Here is a 21,809-nt window from a genome sequence, read left to right as displayed (position 1 = left end):
ATATAGCATTTTGGGTAGTAGTGCTAGTATCCACATGAGGCTCACAAGGTGTTGCCTTCGATATGATAGTCTCATGAGCTAACTTTAGCCTATCATGGGAGGCTAGAAGATCCTTATGGGAGCTAGAAAGCTTTCCATGATTTTCTTCCAATTTCCCATAATTGCTAGTTAGCAATTCAAGTTGAGCCCTTAGCTCAACATTCTCCTTCAAGATAGATGCTTCACAAGAAGTAGAGTTAGTAGCACAAGCATCATCACAAGACATATTAAGAAGAGAAGGTAACATAGCATGCTTTTTTAAATATGAAGCTTGTAGTTGCTCATATGACTTGGTGAGGATAGAGTGTTCGCTCTCCAAGGCCTTGTGGGCCTTGTCTAGATCATCTAGATCCTTAACAAGTTTATCATGGCCAACACCAACTTTGAACTTTTCATTTTTAAGCAATTTTAATTTAGCTTTAGCATGGTCTCTTTCTTTAGTGAGTTTAGCAAATATTTCATTTTGAGACACCTCAAGGGTTTGAAGTTGCTCCTCAAGAGAGGCTACGGTCTCTTGTTCTTCTTCAAGATCATTCTTTAAAGATGCTACATCATCGGCATACTCTCGTTCAAGAGCACCCTTTTTATCAATGGTGTTCTCATGCATCCAAATAAGTTTTTGGCTCTCAATAGCGGTAGTCAAGATTTCAAAGAAGTGAGAGCTAGCAATTTTATCTTTGTAAAGAACCTTGAATACACTCTCACCTTTATCGCGTAGAGAGACAACCCAATCCTCTTCTTCATATTCATCCTCATTCTTATCACCACGAGACATATTAGGTTCCATGGTAGGAGGTACTGTGGAACCCTTGGCCATAAGGCATATATGAGGACCGTGAAATAAAGATGAGGAGTTACTTGAGGCTCCTTTCAAGATCTTGTCTTGACCAATAGAATCTTTGGTTTCCTCTACATTGTTAGACACACAACAACTAGAGGAAATAGAATCATTTTTATCATGGCCACAAGACAATGCAAGCATATCATCATTAGATTTTTTCAAGCAACTTACACATGATATGCAAGGACTATCAACACAAGCATGTAAATCATTTCTAGTGCTAGATGTGTTTAAGTCCAAAGATGAACCATTGCAATGAGATATAGATGAAGGATCATCAATAGTAAGCTCAATACCAACATTGCAATTTCCATCACCACTCACCATATCATTACCTTGTGTCTTGAAACACTTTGGTGAAGTGGATGAAGATGAGAACTCATCACGGCCGGAAGTGGAAGCAATACAATCATCCTCAATGATATTGGACACATCATATTTATCTCGAAGCTTTGTCCATAATTCATGAGCGCTCCCAAAAGGCATGATTGAAGAAGTAACTACATTGCTCACAACAATGGAAAACACATGAGAAGCAAGAGCATCGAGACAAGAGTTTTCTTCTCCTCATAAGATAAATTTTGGGGATCCTTAGGAGAAGAAAAACCCATGTCAAGAAATCGCTCCATGTTCGGGAAATACCCCGCAAAATATTAAGCACATAAATTTTCCATAGATCATAATTCGTGCCATCAAATATAAACAAGTTATTGTGATCTAATCCCCTAACCGACATCTTTACTCTCAAGGCGGTGAAGCCTAAGAATGAGAGACCTTGCTCGATACCAATTGAAAGGACACGGATGTCGCCTAGAGGGGGGTGAATAGGCGATTTAAAACTTTTACGAGATGGGCTTAACAAATGCGGAATAAAACTAGCGTTTACTTTGTCAAGCCCAAAGCATATATACTATGGTTCACCTATGTGCACCAACAACTTATTCTAAGCAAGAGTTCACCTATGTGCACCAACAACTTATGCTAAGCAATACAAGCAAGTATGTGATAGCAAGATATATATAACTTCAAGCACGATGGCTATCACAAGGTAAGGTGCATAAGTAAAGAGCTCGGGTATAGAGATAACCGAGGCACGCGGGAGACGATGATTTATCCCGGAGTTCACACTCTTGCGAGTGCTAATCTCCGGTGGAGAGGTGCGGTTGCTTAGTGCTCCCGAACGCCGCAAGAGGCTCACCTTGAGGTGTGGTTGCTCGATGCACACCAACGCCACAAAGGCCTCACCCCAAGATGCGGTACTCACACCACACACCGAACGCCACGAAGGCGCCTCACCTAAATCTCCGGTGACCCTCGCCACAAAGGCCTAGGTCACGGTTCCACTAAGGGATTTCCTTCGAGGCGGAAACCGGGCCTTACACAAAGATTGGGGCACACATCCACAACTTAATTGGAGGCTCCCAACAAATCGCCACAAAGGCCTAGAATCCGTCTAGGGTTCCAAGAACCCAAGAGTAACAACTTCCTTGCTTTCACCTCCACGAATCACCGTGGAGAACTCAAACCGATGCACCAAATGCAATGGCAAGAACACCACAAAGATGCTCAAGTCCTTCTCTCTCAAATTCCAACAAAGCTACAAAAGCTATTGGGGGAATAAGAGAGGAAGAACAAAGGAATTCACAAAGAACACCAAGATCAAGATCTAGAGAGTTCCACTCACAAAGAGATGGATTTGATTGGTAGAAATGTAGATCTAGATCTCCTCTCTCTTTTCCCTCAAATGGGGGCAAGAATCATGGAGGGATTGAGAGATAGAGCAAGCTTCTCTAGTTCAACAATGGAGGAGAGAGAGAGTGAGAGAAGCACAGCCCAAGGAGGAAGAAGGGGGTATTTATACCCCCAAGAAAATCGAGCCGTTTGGGCAAAAACGGGGGCCGGATATTCGGCCCAAGTTGGGGCCGGATTATCCGGGGGGATAATCCGACCTCGGGGACAAAACCTGGACAAAATCCGGCCAAAAATCCGGCCCCTATCCAGAGCTGCTTTTCTTCCGGTCCTTAGACGATTTCGGGGGGCCGGATATTTCCGAAATATCCGGCCGGATATCCGGCCCGGATATTTCCAAAATATCCGGCCTAAGAAAACTAGAAACACCAAAACTAAAACGGGCATAACTTTTGCATCCGGACTCCGATTTCGATGATCTTGGGCTCGTTGAAATCACAACAACGAGCTCTACAACAATATGCATAGAAACATCATAGTCCAGCAAAGGAGGATAGAAACAAATGAAGAAAGGTTTGACCTATCTCAAAAAGACATACCTGGTAAAACCTCCAATCTTGAAAATGCAACAAGTTGCCCATGGAAAAACCATTCTCAATGAACTAGAGCTTGTCATGAGAATAAGCACAAGCTCTAAAACATCACATGGATAAGATCCAAATAAAACCAAGAAAGATGATGAACCAAACTCGAAAACGCAACAAGTGATCTATGCGAAATCCGTTTTCGATGAACTAGAGCTTGTCATGAGAATAAGCACAAGCTCTAAAACATCACATGGATAAGGTCCAAATAACAACCAAGAAAGATGATGCAAGGATGCAAAGGTTTGAGCTCTCTCCGAACGATACGATCGAGTTACTCACTCGAGAGCCCTCTTGATAGTACGGCAACTAAACTATAAACCGGTCTCCAACTACACTATGAGACCGGTGAGAAACAAACCCTATCAAGAGCAAACCTTATACTTGCGCATTCCACTTGAGCTCGATGACGACGATCTTGACCTCAACAAGATGGAACGCCTTTCTTGCTTGTGCTTGCTTGACGAAGTCTTGTGGATTGCTCCCCCATAATCCACCATGGGAGAGCTTCTTCTTCGGCGCATCTTCACATATCCATGATCACCATATGGATGGCAAGACTCAAGCAAAGGATCTCTTCGAGATGGCTCATCTTGAACTTGCACTTCATTTCTTCATTCTTCATCATGTTGATGTCTTGAAGTAGCTTGAGGGCTCACTTCATCTTCATCTTCAAGACATACTTGACACTTGATATCCTTCATCAATTTCTTCTTATTGCAACCTTGAAGCCAACATATGGTTCAAGAATTGCCTATGGACAACTCCTACAAATATAACTCAATGCAAACATTAGTCCATAGGGATTGTCATTAATTACCAAAACCACACATGGGGGCTCCATGCACTTTCAACCTGGGCCGAGGAGTAGAAGGAGACCTCTGTCGTGTACTACCAGGCATCGTTGAGGAGGACGCCGACAAGGACAAGGACGCTGGTAGTTGCTCCATTGTTCTCCAAACCATCCGCATTGCTCTGTTTTTTGCTGCTCCCTTGCATATTATTGGTTCTTTTCTCTGAAAATCTAGAGCAATTTACTATTTTGTAGGAAAAAAATAGAAGATGTAAACCATGTGCAGCATAGAAGCTGGAATGTGAGGGACATTGAGGAAGAAAATAGGCTCATTTTAATGAGATTGAATGAATTAGATGTTGAAGTAAGGAAGATGAAGGCAGGGAAGAAAACAATGCAGATAGAACATAGGGATGAGCTTAGAAGTAGAGATAGGAGAGAGTTCTTATTTCTCATAGTTTTAGCTAGTTGTTTAGCCATCTATTTTGTTTATGCTTTGATGAACAGGGGCTTTCTTTGAGTTAACATGTATTTTTTATTTGATGAAATAAATTTCCTTCAGGTTGGCTGCTTACTCAAAGTGTGTTCATTGCAGTTGTAGTAGGAAAATAGATTGAAATGGCATCAACAATTCATCATTGTAATGTCTACCAAATCAACTTCTCATGCATTGTTCAGTACATAATCAAGCAATGTCATATGCATTGTTCAGTAAATAATCAGAAAACAACTTCAGTGATGAATTCTCATGTGCTGCTAGTTGTCATCTGTGGATGGTGCATTTTGTTTCTGCTTTGATGAACAAGGGCTTTCTTTGAGTCAACTTGTACTGTTTATTTGATGAAATAAAATTTCCTTGAGGTTGGGTGCTTACTCAAAGTGTGTTAATTGAAATTACAGTATGAAAATCAATTGAAATGGCATCAACAATTCATCATTGTAATGTCTACCAAATCAACTTCTCATGCATTATTCAGTACATAATCAAGCAATGTCATATGCATTGTTCAGTAAATAACCAGGAAACAACTTCAGTGATGAATTCTCATGTGCTGCTAGTTGTCAGCGGTGGATGGTGCATTTTGACTCAAAGGCATCTCATGTGCGTTGCCATCTGCACTGATTTCTTCATTCAAGTCTGGAAATGCATTGAGGTCAATCCCGTCATCACCAAAACACATGTAATAGACACTGCCAGGGCCTGTTGCATAGCCTCTTCTTGATCTTCCTCTGGTAGCTTGGTGTGCAGTGTTGGAGATATGCCCGAGAGGCAATAATAAATTAGTTATTGTTATATCATAGTGTTAATGATAAATGTTTACACCCCATGCTATAATTGTATTAACAGGAAACATTAATACATGTGTGTTGTGTAAACAACCAGAGTCCCTAGTAAGCCTCTCATTTAACTAGCTTGTTGATTAATAGATGATCATGGTTTCCTGATCATGAACATTGGATGTGATTAATAACAAGATCATATCATTAGGTGAATGATGTGATGGACACACACCCATAGTAAGCATAGCATGGGATGAAGTCATTAAGTTCAACTTGCTATAACCTTTCAATACATAGTTACCTAGTCCTTCGACCATGAGATCATGTAAATCACTTACACCAGAAGGATGCTTTGATTACATCAAACGCCATTGCGTAAATAGGTGGTTATAAAGATGAGATTAAGTATTCGGAAAGTATGAGTTCAGGCATATGGATCAAGAGTGGGATTTGTCCATCCCAATGACGGATAGATATACTCTGGGCCCTCTCGGTGGAATGACATCTAATTAGCTTGCAAGCACGTGACAAGGTCACAAGAGATGACATACCGCGTACACAACATACAATGGTGACATAGGTTTCTTAGTTGTTGCTACGTAACACATCGAAAATGTTCTTCCAAGTGATGACATTTTCCCGTTAAATGGGGACTATCCCAACGAAAAGATGTATGCATAACTATCTTGCCGTTAACATGCAACCGCCATTTCGATGCAACATGGATACTCTTGAAGATTCATTATTGACGATGCTTTGAGAGATGTTTTGTAAGAGCGCAAAAAGATTATCGTTTTGACACGATGGCAACACTCATTTAATTTGGTCACGCGTGTGCATATCACTTGGAAGAACTACTCCCTCCTATCCATAATAACTGTTACATTTTACTTCAAATTTAAGCTAGCAGATTAAAACCCTGACCCTTTCTATGGATCGGAGGGAGTACTATTTTTCAATTTGCAAATTAGGAGTAAAGATATTTGGAAAATTATTTCATTTTTTTCTATGTGTTTGTATACTACTTGGTACACGGTTGAATTCAAATTCTGTACCATTTTCATTGTTTGGTGAATCAACCGATGGTTTTCTTTGTGCAGTTGAAAACAACTGACGATTTTGCTTTAATAGTTCAATAACTCCAAATCTTTGATAGCGTAGTGTGTTTTGCTAGTTTAAGCTTAAGCAAATTCTGTTTATGCTCCATAATTCTATTTGTATCCACGGTTCAGGCACTCGAGCTATTCTACAATGCTAAGAAAAAACAATTCTTATCGCCCTATATGATGTTTCTTAAATCAATTTCGGTCCCACTTACTGTTGATTGTACATCTATCGTGACTTATGTCAACTATTTGGCACCGTTTTTGTTTTAAACAGGGATGCACAATTTGTAGGATGCAAGCATGCGGCATGCATAAGCCTGCGAAAACCGGAACTAATAGGCAAAATGGTTATAAAACTAATATGACTGATTTTAACAATGAAGCGGGGTGGGGTGGCTTCTTCGCGTCTATATCAGTTCAGGTCCATGTTCTGCTAAGGGGCATACTGCATGACAAAGGTTGTTAGAATTGATACAAGTTGAGCAAGCATATCAGTTACTACCTATGTTTATTTTTAGATGTTAGTAACAAATTTATGCAAATTCGAATATATGTAGACACTCTTTAGTTCATAGCTCCATTCAAATTTAGATGCACCTCTCGACATCCATTAATGGACAAGGGGGAGTAGAAGAAAAACCCTAAAACGTCTCAATTGATACAAGTCGGGCTGTCGTAAGAAAACCCTAAAACGTCTCTCCGAACGCCGACATTGTACACGCGCTTTTAAGGATAATAATAGGATAGGATCATAGAGGCAGCACGTGTAGCTTCTCCATTCCCCAAACAAAAAAGTCAGAAACATGGTGCACGAAACCTGCAGCAGCTGCAGGCTTTGCCGGTAGGCTGCAGCACGGTGCGCCGCCGACCCAACCCAACCACCCGCCGTCCGTCCGGCCCATCGCCTCAAAACGACCGCCCACAACAGAAAGGAAAGCGCGAAAAGAGAAAAAAAAAACAGCGGAACGGGCCGCACCTCTCGCGCCCCATTCCATTCCTTCCCGCCGCGTCGCGCGCCGCCTAGCCTCCTCAGTCCTCCCCTCGCCTTCGCCTCCCGGCGGCGGCTATGCTGAAGGGGCGGGAGAGCCTGGTCCGCCTCATCGGCCGGCGCCGCCGCTCACCTCTCCCCGCCTCCCTCGCCGCCGCCCTGCTCTCCTCCCCCGCTCCCTCCCACCAGGTCAATACACTCACGACTGACTGAACCCCAAACTGCTGTCCCATCCCACGCTTAACGTTTCCCCGTTTCCCCCCAGGCCGACGACGCGGTGGCGAGCGAGGCGGCTGATGCTGCCCCGTCGCCAGGAGGGGGCGCCGGCGCCGGCGCGGAGCGGGTGGCGTGCCCCGTCTGCGGCGAGTCCATCCGCGGCTCCGACTACAACGTCAACGCCCACCTCGGTCCGTACCCGCCTTCTCTGAACCTCCATACTCCTCCCGAATCAGTGGAACAACGCTCATTCTAGGTTCGCTAATCCGTGCTATTCCGGAATGACCATTGCATCCAACTCCACTAAGTCGTTGCTAAACAAATCACAAATGCGGGTAGCTACTTCCTGACTACAACACGTTCAATGTTATGTGGGCAATTGGGCATGTGGATGCTTGCGCAGTTGCACTTGACCACTCTCGCGCGTTGGCATTTACAGTCAAGTGTCGTTGTATGTATATATGTAGAGTGTCGTCTCGTTTCGTTTATGCTAATCGGTTCGTGTAAAATCTTACTTCAGTATAGTGGGATGCATATGTAGCAGGCCATGCTTACCAGTACTATAATGCTCTGAAGGCTCTCTGTTTGGACATGAACTGTGCAGATATATGCCTCACAAGAGGAGCGAAACGCAAGTTAACACAGAGCAGCCTTCTTGATTTCAGATTCAGTAAAAAACCAACGGTTGACCCTACTCTAGCCAGTTTGAACAATGACGATGAGGCGACCAATAAGGGAGTAACAGATGGAGGCATATCTAGTGACACAGCATTTTTATCCAGGAATAGTAGTGACCCTGGAAGCCCCGAGGATAGTGCTACCCCTTCATTAACTGCCTGCCTGCACGGTTCACCTGACATTTCCAAGATGCATGATACATGTATACCTTCAAACGTTGTCTCGCCAAATACCGAGAATGCTGAAAATGACGGCGCAGTCGAAAAGGACTCTCCCCACATGCTTTCAGCAGGAACAGCTTCTGCCAGTATTGATGCATGCCCCGACACTGATTCTAGCACCAAGGTAGTTGTTGCCACTGTCATAGTGGGCCGGAGGTTCCGTGAAAACATTGAACTGCAAGAAGGTGTGGGCATCACTGTTTTGAGAGATCCTCAGAATGCCAAGGACCCTGATGCTATCAAGGTTTGCATCATTTATAAAGAGGCTGTACTTTCTGTTTATTTCCCTTCCATGTAGCTGTTTTTCTTAATACCACCGACAGGTGCTTTATGCAGGGTCTGAATGTGAGCAGATGCTTGGATACTTGCCCCGAGAGCTGGCTAAAGTCTTGGCGCCTCTACTGGACAAACACTTTGTTGAGTGCGAGGTGATCCCCTATTATGTTGCAAAAGAATTGTAATGTAGCCTGCAGTTTCTACTTACTAGCCTACTAGGTCCTCGAGGATTATGTAGGCTGCCCTCTTGTTGAATAAACACATGGAGTCAATTTTACACAGAATGCAATACAGTGGAAGCTACAGAAACACCATGTTCTGCCTGGTGACCTTGATTTTTGATGAATAAACTAGCTTTGACTACTGTGGTAGATTGTCTTAGATATCTCACTCCATGCCATCTTATTCAATGCATGCTGATTCTAATGGACAGAGTTCATTAAATTTGTATAATTTGGCCACAACTTGTAAATTTGATGCTGGTGCTTAGACAGAACAACTATAAGATCATATATGCTTTGCCATTGTAGTTAGTTTTCTGCCTATTGGCTATGAACTTAATACTCTTCATACCCCAACTGTTGCAAGAAGAAGAGGTCTAAGTCATCTCCTGTTCTGCGTAAATTTCAGCAGAGCCATGTCGCTGTGTTAATGATTTTAAGGTGGTGGTAATGGTCTGTCTCTGTAATTTAATATTTTTTTTCAGCAGCCATCTCAGTGAGTATCCTCAGTCCTGTTAAGGGTGTTTCTCTCAAACCAGGCACACACTGCCGCTGTTTTAATCAGGATTCCAACAAAGTTCATATACAAGCTAAAATTATCTTCTAATCCAAATAGAACCCTACTCTACCCATAAATAAAGGTGCAGTTAGGATAAAGGTTTGTAGGACTGGGAGGTATATTGCCTAACTAAACACCTCAAAAGGACCAACCCAACTTCATATCCATTTATAATTAGTGCAAGCAACACTTCCGGTCACTAGAAGACTGGAAGCCCACTCTAACTGTGAAAGTAGTTTTTTTCTGCGAAAACGCAAACCACGAAAGGACCTCAAACCAGACCTTCCTGGAGAAGGAACATCCGGTGAGAATGCGTGCCATAGTCTCCTCGGACTGGTCGCAAAGCAGGCATCTAGGTGCATGTGGTAAACCACGTCGCGCCAGCCGCTCACTCGTCCAACACCTGTCGAGGCAGGCCAACCAGATAAAGAACCTCACCCTAGGCAGCACCCAGGATTTCCAGTTTAACTTCCACGACCCTGATAGAGTCGCCCCCTGAAAGAGAGCGTTGTAGGTGACGTCGGTGTCATCTTTGCTGATGACATCAATCTTGGCGGCAGTATTTTTTGAAGTAATTTTTTTCATCCTGTTTGCTATAGGAAGGCCCACAAGGTTTCTACTCCAACTACGAATCGGTCTTTGAGTAAATTTTTTTATAGCTATTTTTCTGTACAAAGTCAATAACCATCAAACTTCTGATGCTTATTTTTCTATTTTTGTTAGGGAGTTGTGGCTGGTTTGCCTGAACAAAAGCTTGACAATGTGCCCATCCATCTAACTTGCGAGAAATGTAAAGATGACAATGAGGGATACGAAGATCTGAGATACCGACAATCCTTGTGGGAAAATTTTCTTGGTGTTGTTAGAAATGGAAATTTACAGCGACCTAGCAGTGCAAGATATCAGGAAAATTTTAATACCATGCTAACGGATGTTATGGCCAACCATACACACCTTTTCAGTGATAAGGAAACATCATTTCTAGGTTTATTTCCTTCCCATAACATCTTTATGTTTCTTAATCAAGAAGTCCTAATGATCAGTTTATGTTTTGACATTCAATAGGTTCTTTTAACTCTCTATCTAATGATGGCCAAAGACTTTTTGTGAGGATTTACAGTCGAAAAGGTTAGCTTCCGGTGTCTATTGATAGTTGAATTGTTCATTTTGCTTCTTTTATGTTCCATGTGTATTTTAGAATTTTAGTGCTAGAGATGTAAGTTTAGTGCACGTATTACTTTGGTAGGTTGAACAAAATGGAGCCACTCATTGTGCAAATATAACTTAAAGTGATTAACTGAATTTCTTGCAGGGCCATGGTTTCGAGTGAGGAGTATCTCGTATCGTGAAATATCAGATGTGGAGCATGCAGCCATGGAGTTAAAGTGTAATAACCTTTACCTACTCATTTTTGGAACTGTCATGTTAGTATTGTTTAGCTATTTCAATTGGAAGCTGCTTCTTTTAAAGTGGCAGGTTATATAGAGATGCTTTCTTGCACCGATGTTCCATCTGAATACGATATTGAAGAGATTCTCGATGTGCTAAGTGTTCCAGAAATGAAAGAAATGCTAAAGGAGCTCCCTAAGGTTTCAATCTTACCTTCAACCCCTTTCTTGTTATGCACAAGTATGCAGTTTGCCTTTTACTACCCCAGCGTATTGCCGTTTAGAATCACAGTTTGTTCATATGTTGCTACCATGGACAGTTACACACACTACTTTAGAATTTATAGTAGTGCATTTATTTATTACTAGTATGCAATATATCAGTTATCAGTGCCAATTTGGTAGCGGTGCTGTTGATCTATGTTGCATTAACTTATTGTGATGCACCTATATCACATAATAATATGGCACATCCATGATAATGCATATCCTGCAAAATGGCCTAGGCATATGATCTGGCAATAATTGAATATCACCCGTTTATCCATAATATTTGCTGACTAAAGCTCAAAGCAAATGATTTGGGCATACAACTATAGTTTTTCCATTAAAATACCCTACAACTTGTAAGCACGCTAAGTGGTAGCATATAATGTACAGAAATGAGCGATAGATATTTAAAAATATGTAATCTTGGTCAGATTGTTGGAGGAAAATCCCAAGATAATGGATAAGCATCGTAATGTTAATTGTAATCACCACCAAACCTTATTTCAGGTGTACTCGAGGCATGGTTAACAGAGCGTGCCTCTGAAATGCAAGAATACAAGCATCACATCCAAAAAAGTCTCTTTGGCTCCTGAGCACCAGTGATCCTGTCGTTCTCAAAAAAATCGAAAAAAATATCTATGAGTTTCAAAAAATCTGGCTGCAGCCAAGTTCACCCTGCAAAAGTGGCAAATATCAGTTTGAGATACTTTGTATTATGGGCTACACGAAAATTAAAAAAATCTGATAACTTTTGGAGATTTGAAAATGGGAATTGATCACTATACTCAGATCCATTTTTTTGTTGCTCAAAATACGAAGTATTTCAAATTGATATTTTGTAAGCTTATGGGATACATCATGGGCTACAACCAGTTATTTTTCAGATTTTTTTGAAACTCGTAAATATTATTTTGATTTATTTGAAGTAACAGGATCACTGATGCGTGTAGTTGACACGTCCGTTGGAAACCCCAAGAGGAAGGTATGATGCGCACAGCGGCAAGTTTCCCTCAGTAAGAAACCAAGGTTTAATCGAACCAGTAGGAGTCAAGAAGCACGTTGAAGGTTGATGGCGGCGGGATGTAGTGCGGCGCAACACCAGAGATTCCGGCGCCAACGTGGAACCTGCACAACACAACCAAAGTACTTTGCCCCAACGAAATAGTGAGGTTGTCAATCTCACCGGCTTGCTGTAACAAAGGATTAACCGTATTGTGTGGAAGATGATTGTTTCCAGAAAACAGTAAAACAAGTATTGCAGTAAATTGTATTTCAGTATAGAGAATTGGACCGGGGTCCACAGTTCACTAGAGGTGTCTCTCCCATAAGATAAACAGCATGTTGGGTGAACAAATTACAGTTGGGCAATTGACAAATAAAGAGGGCATGACCATGCACATACATATTATGATGAGTATAGTGAGATTTAATTGGGCATTACGACAAAGTACATAGACCGCTATCCAGCATGCATCTATGCCTAAAAAGTCCACCTTCAGGTTATCATCCGAACCCCCTCCAGTATTAAGTTGCTAACAACAGACAATTGCATTAAGTATTGCGCGTAATGTAATCAGTGACTACATCCTCGAACATAGCACCAATGTTTTATCCCTAGTGGCAACGACACATCCATAATCTTAGAGATTTCTGTCACTTCCCAGTTCACGGAGACATGAACCCACTATCGAGCATAAATACTCCCTCTTGGAGTTACAAGCATCTACTTGGCCAGAGCATCTACTAGTAACGGAGAGCATGCAAGATCATAAACAACACATAGATATAAATTGATAATCAACATAACAAGTATTCTCTATTCGTCGGGTCCCAAGAAGCGCACCATTTAGTCTTAGAGATAGATGATGTTGTGCATGTTCGGCAGCTCACAAGACCCGACAATTAAGCACAATGGGGAGAAGACAACCATCTAGCTACTGCTATGGACCCATAGTCCAGGGGTAGACTGCTCACACATCACTCCGGAGGCGACCATGGCGGCGTAGAGTCCTCCGGGAGATGATTCCCCTCTTCGGCAGGGTGCCGGAGGCGATCTCCTGAATCCCCCGAGATGGGATTGGCGGCGGCGGCGTCTCTGGAAGGTTTTCCGTATCGTGGCTTTCGGTCTTTGGGGTTTCGCGACGGAGGCTTTAAGTAGGCGGAAGGAAGTCGGTGGGGGCCACACGATGGCCCCACACTACAGGTCGGCGCGGCCAAGGGCCAGGCCGCGCCGCCCTAGGGTGTGGCCACCTCGTGGCCCCACTTCGTCTCCTCTTCGGTCTTCTGGAAGCTTCGTGACAAAATAGGACCCTGGGCGTTGATTTCGTACAATTCCGAGAATATTTCGTTACTAGGATTTCTGAAACCAAAAACAGAAACAAAGAACCTAAGCACTTCAAAGATCTTGTTAATATGTTAGTTCCAGAAAATGCACGAATATGACATAAAGTGTGCATAAAACATGTAGATATCATCAATAATGTGGCATGGAACACAAGAAATTATCGATACGTCGGAGACGTATCAACATCCCCAAGCTTAGTTCTGCTCGTCCCGAGCAGGTAAAACGATAACAAAGATAATTTCTGGAGTGACATGCCATCATAACCTTAATCATACTATTTGTAAAGCATATGTAGTGAATGCAGCGATCAAAACAATGTATATGACATGAGTAAACAAGTGAATCATATAGCAAAGACTTTTCATGAATAGTACTTCAAGACAAGCATTAATAAGTCTTGCATAAGAGTTAACTCATAAAGCAATAATTCATAGTAAAAGCATTGAAGCAACACAAAGGAAGATTAAGTTTCAGCGGTTGCTTCAACTTGTAACATGTATATCTCATGGATATTGTCAACATAGAGTAATATAATAAGTGCAATATGCAAGTATGTAGGAATCAATGCACAGTTCACACAAGTGTTTGGTTCTGAGGTGGAGAGAAATAGGTGAACTGACTCAACAATAAAAGTAAAAGAATGGTCCTCCATAGAGGAAAAGCATCGATTGCTATATTTGTGCTAGAGCTTTGATTTTGAAAACAAGAAACAATTTTGTCAACGGTAGTAATAAAGCATATGTATCATGTAAATTATATCTTACAAGTTGCAAGCCTCATGCATAGTATACTAATAGTGCCCGCACCTTGTCCTAATTAGCTTGGACTACCGGATCATCGCAATGCACATGTTTTAACCAAGTGTCACAAAGGGGTACCTCCATGCCGCCTGTACAAAGGTCTAAGGAGAAAGCTCGCATTTTGGATTTCTCGCTTTTGATTATTCTCAACTTAGACATCCATACCGGGACAACATGGACAACAGATAATGGACTCCTCTTCAATGCGTAAGCATGTGGCAACAATTATTATTCTCATATGAGATTGAGGATATAAGTCCAAAACTGAAACTTCCACCATGAATCATGGCTTTAGTTAGCGTCCCAATGTTCTTCTCTAACAATATGTATGCTCCAACCATTAAGGTGGTAGATCTCTCTTACTTCAGACAAGACGGACATGCATAGCAACTCACATGATATTCAACAAAGAATAGTTGATGGCGTCCCCAGTAAACATGGTTATCGCACAACAAGCAACTTAATAAGAGATAAAGTGCATAAGTACATATTCAATACCACAATAGTTTTTAAGCTATTTGTCCCATGAGCTATATATTGCAAAGGTGAATGATGGAATTTTAAAGGTAGTACTCAAGCAATTTACTTTGGAATGGCGGAGAAATACCATGTAGTAGGTAGGTATGGTGGACACAAATGGCATAGTGGTTAGCTCAAGTATTTTGGATGCATGAGAAGTAATCCCTCTCGATACAAGGTTTAGGCTAGCAAGGCTATTTGAAACAAACACAAGGATGAAGCGGTGCAGCAAAACTCACATAAAAGACATATTGTAAACATTATAAGACTCTACACCGTCTTCCTTGTTGTTCAAACTCAATACTAGAAATTATCTAGACCTTAGAGAGACCAAATATGCAAACCAAATTTTAGCATGCTCTATGTATTTCTTCATTAATGGGTGCAAAGTATATGATGCAAGAGCTTAAACATGAGCACAACAATTGCCAAGTATCACATTATCCAAGACATTATAGCAATTACTACATGTATCATTTTCCAATTCCAACCATATAACAATTTAACGAAGAAGAAACTTCGCCATGAATATTATGAGTAGAGCCTAAGGACATACTTGTCCATATGCTACAGCGGAGCGTGTCTCTCTCCCACAAAAGGAATGCTAGGATCCATTTTATTCAAATAAAACAAAAACAAAAACAAACCGACGCTCCAAGAAAAGCACATAAGATGTGATGGAATAAAAATATAGTTTCAGGGGAGGAACCTGATAATGTTGTCGATGAAGAAGGGGATGCCAAGGCATCCCCAAGCTTAGACGCTTGAGTCTTCTTAGAATATGCAGGGGTGAACCACCGGGGCATCCCCAAGCTTAGAGCTTTCACTCTCCTTGATCATATTGCATCATACTCCTCTCTTGATCCTTGAAAACTTCCTCCACACCAAACTTAGAACAACTCATTAGAGGGTTAGTGCACAATCAAAATATACATGTTCAGAGGTGACATAATCATTCTTAACATTTCTGGACATTGCACAAAGCTACTGAAAGTCAATGGAATCGAAATATCCATCGAACATAACAAAACTGGCAATGCGAAATAAAAGGCAGAATCTGTCAAAACAGAACAGTTCGTATTGACGAATTTTATCGAGGCACCAGACTTGCTCAAATGAAAATGCTCAAATTGAATGAAAGTTGCGTACATATCTGAGGATCACTCACGTAAATTGGCATAATTTTCTGAGTTACCTACAGAGAAAACAGCCCAGATTCGTGACAGCAAAGAAATCTGTTTCTGCGCAGTAATCCAAATCTAGTATGAACTTTACTATCAACGACTTTACTTGGCACAATAAAACACTAAACTAAGATAAGGAGAGGTTGCTACAGTAGTAAACAACTTCCAAGACACAAAATAAAAACAAAGTACTGTAGTAAAAACCATGGGTTGTCTCCCATAAGCGCTTTTCTTTAACGCCTTTCAGCTAGGCGCAGAAAGTGTGTATCAAGTATTATCGAGAGACGGTGAATTTTCAGCGGGGTTTGGAGTTTTCTCAACCATGCATAGTATATTGGATACATAAGTTTTAGCGTCTCCCTTTTCATTAGTCTTAGGCTTGCTACTCTCATCAAACAAATTTTCAGGAACAAGCCAAGCATAGTTATTTTCTAGTGCATCATTCATCGCTAGGAGCTTACATGGTATTGGTGTTTTGATCTCCCCACCATCATTAATATTATTAGTGTACTTTATTCTATCCATATCCATCTTTTCAAGGAGACTAACAAAATTGGTATAAGAACCAAGCATATTATATTTAGCAAACACCTTTCTAGCCTCTCTTGCTATACCACAAAATTCTCTAAGAAGGGTTTCTAAAACAAAATCTTTCTTTTCCCCTTCTTCCATATCACCGAGTGTAAGAAACATGTGTTGGATTATAGGATTGAGATTAACAAATTTAGTTTCCATCATACGAACTAAAGCAGCAGCGGCAATTTAATAAGTAGGAGCAAGTTCTACCAAGTGTCTATCTTCAAAATCTTCAACAGATCGACATGATTGAAAAATTCTTCTATATTATTTCTCCCAATTATAGACCCACGTCCTACCGGTATGTCTTTCGTGGTAAAATTAAAAGGAAACATGATGAATCAAGTAAAGTAAATGCAAGTAACTAATTTTTTTGTGTTTTTGATATAGAGTGCAAGACAGTAAATAAAGTAAAGCTAGCAACTAATTTTTTTTGTATTTTGATTTAGTGCAGCAAACAAATTAGTAAATAAAATAAAGCAAGACAAAAACAAAGTAAAGAGATTGGGAAGTGGAGACTCCCCTTGCAGCGTGTCTTGATCTCCACTGCAAACGGCGCAGAAATTTGCTTGATGCGTGTAGTTGACACATCCGTTGGGAACCCCAAGAGGAAGGTGTGATGCGCACGGCGGCAAGTTTCCCTCGATAAGAAACCAAGGTTTAATCGAATCCGAGGGAGTCAAGAAGCACGTTGAAGGTTGATGGCGGCGGGATGTAGTGCGGCGCAACACCGGAGATTCCGGCGCCAACGTGGAACCCGCACAACACAACCAAAGTACTTTGCCCCAACGAAACAGTGAGGTTGTCAATCTCATCGGCTTGTCGTAACAAAGGATTAACCGTATTGTGTGGAAGATGATTGTTTGCGAAAAACGATAAAACAAGTATTGCGATGATTGTATTTCAAGTATAGAGAATTGGACCGGGGTCCACAGTTCACTAGAGGTGTCTCTCCCATAAGATAAACAGCATGTTGGGTGAACAAATTACAGTTGGGCAATTGACAAATAAAGAGGGCATGACCATGCACATACATATTATGATGAGTATAGTGAGATTTAATTGGGCATTACGACAAAGTACATAGACCGCTATCCAGCATGCATCTATGCCTAAAAAGTCCACCTTCAGGTTATCATCCGAACCCCCTCCAGTATTAAGTTGCTAACAACAGACAATTGCATTAAGTATTGCGCGTAATGTAATCAGTGACTACATCCTCGAACATAGCACCAATGTTTTATCCCTAGTGGCAACAAAGACATCCATAATCTTAGAGATTTGTCACTTCGATTCACGGAGACATGAACCCACTATCGAGCATAAATACTCCCTCTTGGAGTTACAAGCATCTACTTGGCCAGAGCATCTACTAGTAACGGAGAGCATGCAAGATCATAAACAACACATAGATATAAATTGATAATCAACATAACAAGTATTCTCTATTCATCGGATCCCAACAAACGCAACATATAGAATTACAGATAGATGATCTTGATCATGTTCGGCAGCTCACAAGACCCGACAATTAAGCACAATGGGGAGAAGACAACCATCTAGCTACTGCTATGGACCCATAGTCCAGGGGTAGACTACTCACACATCACTCCGGAGGCGACCATGGCGGCGTAGAGTCCTCCGGGAGATGATTCCCCTCTCCGGCAGGGTGCCGGAGGCGATCTCCTGAATCTCCCGAGATGGGATTGGCGGTGGCGGCGTCTCTGGAAGGTTTTCCGTATCGTGGCTCTCGGTACTGGGGGTTTCGCGACGGAGGCTTTAAGTAGGCGGAAGGGCAGGTCAGGGGGCCACACGAGGGCCCCACACTACAGGTCGGCGCGGCCAAGGGCCAGGCCGCGCCGCCCTAGGGTGTGGCCACCTCGTGGCCCCACTTCGTCTCCTCTTCGGTCTTCTGGAAGCTTCGTGGCAAAATAGGACCCTGGGCGTTGATTTCGTCCAATTCCGAGAATATTTCGTTACTAGGATTTCTGAAACCAAAAACAGCAGAAAACAGCAATTGGCACTTCGGCATCTTGTTAATAGGTTAGTTCCAGAAAATGCACGAATATAACATAAAGTGTGCATAAAACATGTAGATATCATCAATAATGTGGCATGGAACACAAGAAATTATCGATACGTCGGAGACGTATCAATCACTCAGGAGCGAGAAATCTCCACTCCATCACATCTCTATATTGAGAATATATCGGCGGCTCAAAATAAAATAGTAATCTGACAACTGATTGATATTTTGATCAATTACCTGCTATCGCAAGTTGTTTTCCCCTTTGTGCTGACATTCAGCTTATTTCTGAACTCGTCCTGGTTTTCTCAATGAATATTGCTTTCCTTTATTTTGCTTTCCAGGATAACACAAACTGCACTCGTCGACATGAGATGCTTAGCACTCTTCTCTCTGTATACAATAATGGAACCTGGTAACGGCTCTTTCCTTGTTTCATACTTGGCCATTATGGTCTTATAAGCAAATTAACTTTTGGATGTAGCACAACTCTACCAAAGCGAATTGTAAAATGGACGGGAACCTGTATAAAAACCTCCAATATGGCTGATGAACTTCTGTGGCGTGTTCAGGTGAATGAAAATTTTGCTTAGATGGTTATATTATTTACGGTATTGTTCCGTGCAACTACTGTTGTCATGTATGATGATCAATGCAACCATGCAGAGACTCTTTTTTCTAAATGGCGATCAAGATCTATCATCCTTTCTATTAGTGGATCTTGGTCTGGTGAAATTCCCAGACTACACCTGCAGCATCTCTCATCGTATTTTTCAAGAAAGAAATGATTTACTGGAGTATGAAGAGGTGAACTTTTCATGTCCTTATAGAAAACAGAAGCAGAACCTGCCAATCTTCAGTTATGTTTAATGTTTTATGTTTCAAATAGGCTATTCGAGTGGCACAGTTCATGGATGAATCTCTTGATAATGATAACATAGAAATGGTATCAAGATGCACTGATTTTTCTGAGAATCGACTATGCACTATGTTAAAAGACAAAGATGGCAGTTTAGCTGAATCTCCTCCATCATTCTATTCATGCTTTTCACCGACCTGGATCTATTCAAAAGTACTCACATTAGGTGTCTCTGTTTATGAACGCGAACGCAGGTAAGTTGTGATGAACTTATGGATCAACCGAACTGGTATCTGCATGAATTTAGATGTTCCATTCATATTTTGATTGAACTTGAACCCTTGGCTATACCTTTCTGGGTAGTGTTGGCACATCTTCTGGTCTGCTAGACGCATAATGAGGTGCTTTAGTTTACTTAGAGCTGTTAGATATTTAGTTGCATACACTTATGCTAGGTAGGTTGTAAAGTTTCATCTTGTATGCGAATTGTAGATTAATGTGAATTTTTGCATTGAAGCTGAGTTTTATGAATAAACCTAATTGAAATGGAGATCATCTTCTCAAGTCCTTTTCTTCTGCAAATTGATGGAATATACGAATGCATCCCCAGGAAGGATCTTTCCCTTTCCTGGTTGAAAATTATAATTTTATAATACCCCCGAGTCTACATTCACTCAGTACCTGACTTTGCTATTATTTTAGGGAACTAGATATACTGACTATATTTTACAGGTATGCAGATGCAGTAAGGACTCTAAAGATACTACTCAGTAACGTTTCTTCTGGTAGACGGCGAGGATATTGGACACTGAGGCTATCTGTTGATTTGGAGCATATGGGCCGCCCAAATGAGAGCCTTTCAACAGCTGAAGGAGGAGTAGTTGATCCATGGGTCCGTGCTGGGTCAAAGATTGCACTGCAAAAGAGAGTTCTGCGTTTAGGCAAACCTCCACGGCGCTGGAAAGTTCCTAGTTATGCTGATTCTCTTAGGAGAAATATAAAAGAGGTATATGTATATCACTTTGTGAGTAATAAACCACCCTTTACCGAAAAAAAATGTGTATCACTCTGAAGGTCCTCAATCAGGACAAAGTTCTTTATATCTGTCTACTGGATCAAGGTGATAACATGAAAATGGTAAATAATATATACATGGGATGCATCACGAATATTCTGATATTCTATTATCAGGTAAACATCGAAGGAAGGCCATTGAATTGTGAAATAGGAGCAAAGAATGTTTTTTATGGCTATGATGGTGAACGCTGTGGGGTAGAGCAATTAGCTTTGCAATATTATGCTGATGGAGGAGGTGGTTGGCAAGGTACCCATTCAGAAGGTGGGATATGGATGACAATCTTTGGCCTTCTGATGTGGGATGTAATATTTTCAGAAGTATGCGATGTTTTCCACTCTAAATTTCAGGTACATGACATATGGACCATTTTTTCTCGTTAAGAGTTGCATAACCATGTGCATTATGTTGGTGCATCTTGCAATGACTATGCTTTTGATATATTGTTTGCATGTTCAAGTTAAAAGTGATTTCAGTTTTTTTATCATGGTCTTTTACCTGGCTTCCTTACCACGATTTTGCATAGCTTGAGTCCTGTGTTCTCTTGCAGACAGCCCCTCTTGATTTTGAAACAGATGACTTCTACAAGTCAAGAAAGGACCTTATAGAATCACAGTTGGGAAAGATACAGGACGGAATGGCTGAAGAGATGCTTATCAGCTCCTGGGAACTACATCAAGGGACATCCTGCAGGGGTGTCAATTGGGACCGGCATTCTATGGCTGACCTACGAGCTGTTGTTGCGTGTGTTGGTGGCCATCGCTTAGCGTTGCTGCTCCGACATCTAGCCCTTGATTATAGGAGTTGGTCTGGTGGAATGCCTGATTTGCTGCTATGGCGTTTCCTCGATGAACGAGGTGGTGCTGAAGCTAAACTTGCGGAGGTTAAAGGACCAAAGGATCAGCTCTCTGAGCAGCAACGTGCTTGGATTTTTGTCCTGATGGATTTTGGATTTGATGTGGAGGTTTGCAAAGTGAGCTTAGTTTCTAAGCGGAGATAGCACCCCTCTATTCCTGGTGTAGCAATTTCATTATATTTATTTCTTTGGCAAAATGTATTCAAACATACCAAAAGCGGTGACATGTATAAGCAACATTGTTTTTGATATCTGCATCGATGTTTTCTGAAAGTAAAAGCTGTCTTACAATTTTCAATGTCTATTTCTTGGATATCGAAAAGCACAGAACCAAGAAATGCATTAGTTGATTTGTGATCC

At 41.4% G+C, this 21,809-nt stretch overlaps 1 protein-coding gene across 4 annotated transcripts; it reads left to right on the top strand.

Moving 5' to 3' along the window:
* The first annotated feature begins 7,347 nt into the window (after window positions 1-7,347).
* On the top strand, window positions 7,348-21,747 carry LOC127318041 (fanconi-associated nuclease 1 homolog). Of its 4 annotated transcripts, none has more exons than XM_071823069.1 (15): window positions 7,348-7,570; window positions 7,647-7,788; window positions 8,202-8,740; window positions 8,820-8,924; window positions 10,276-10,537; window positions 10,618-10,680; window positions 10,865-10,939; window positions 11,023-11,141; window positions 19,004-19,074; window positions 19,144-19,231; window positions 19,326-19,466; window positions 19,549-19,772; window positions 20,251-20,524; window positions 20,710-20,943; window positions 21,148-21,348. In XM_071823069.1, exons 1-15 carry the CDS (start codon window positions 7,460-7,462, stop codon window positions 21,199-21,201), a joined length of 2,502 nt encoding a protein of 833 aa, XP_071679170.1. In that variant the 5' UTR covers window positions 7,348-7,459; the 3' UTR covers window positions 21,202-21,348. The 4 variants fall into 4 exon arrangements, with proteins under 4 accessions (XP_071679170.1, XP_051204618.1, XP_051204617.1 ...); XM_051348658.2 differs by having other exon boundaries at window positions 7,350-7,570; window positions 11,029-11,141; window positions 21,144-21,747; XM_051348657.2 differs by having other exon boundaries at window positions 7,351-7,570; window positions 21,144-21,747.
* Window positions 21,748-21,809: the final 62 nt, after the last annotated feature.

Source organism: Lolium perenne, chromosome 7 (assembly GCF_019359855.2).
Source record: "Lolium perenne isolate Kyuss_39 chromosome 7, Kyuss_2.0, whole genome shotgun sequence".
Lineage (NCBI taxonomy): Eukaryota > Viridiplantae > Streptophyta > Magnoliopsida > Poales > Poaceae > Lolium > Lolium perenne.
Note: the sequence above shows the minus strand (reverse complement) of the source record. Positions and strands in the feature narration are given on the sequence as shown.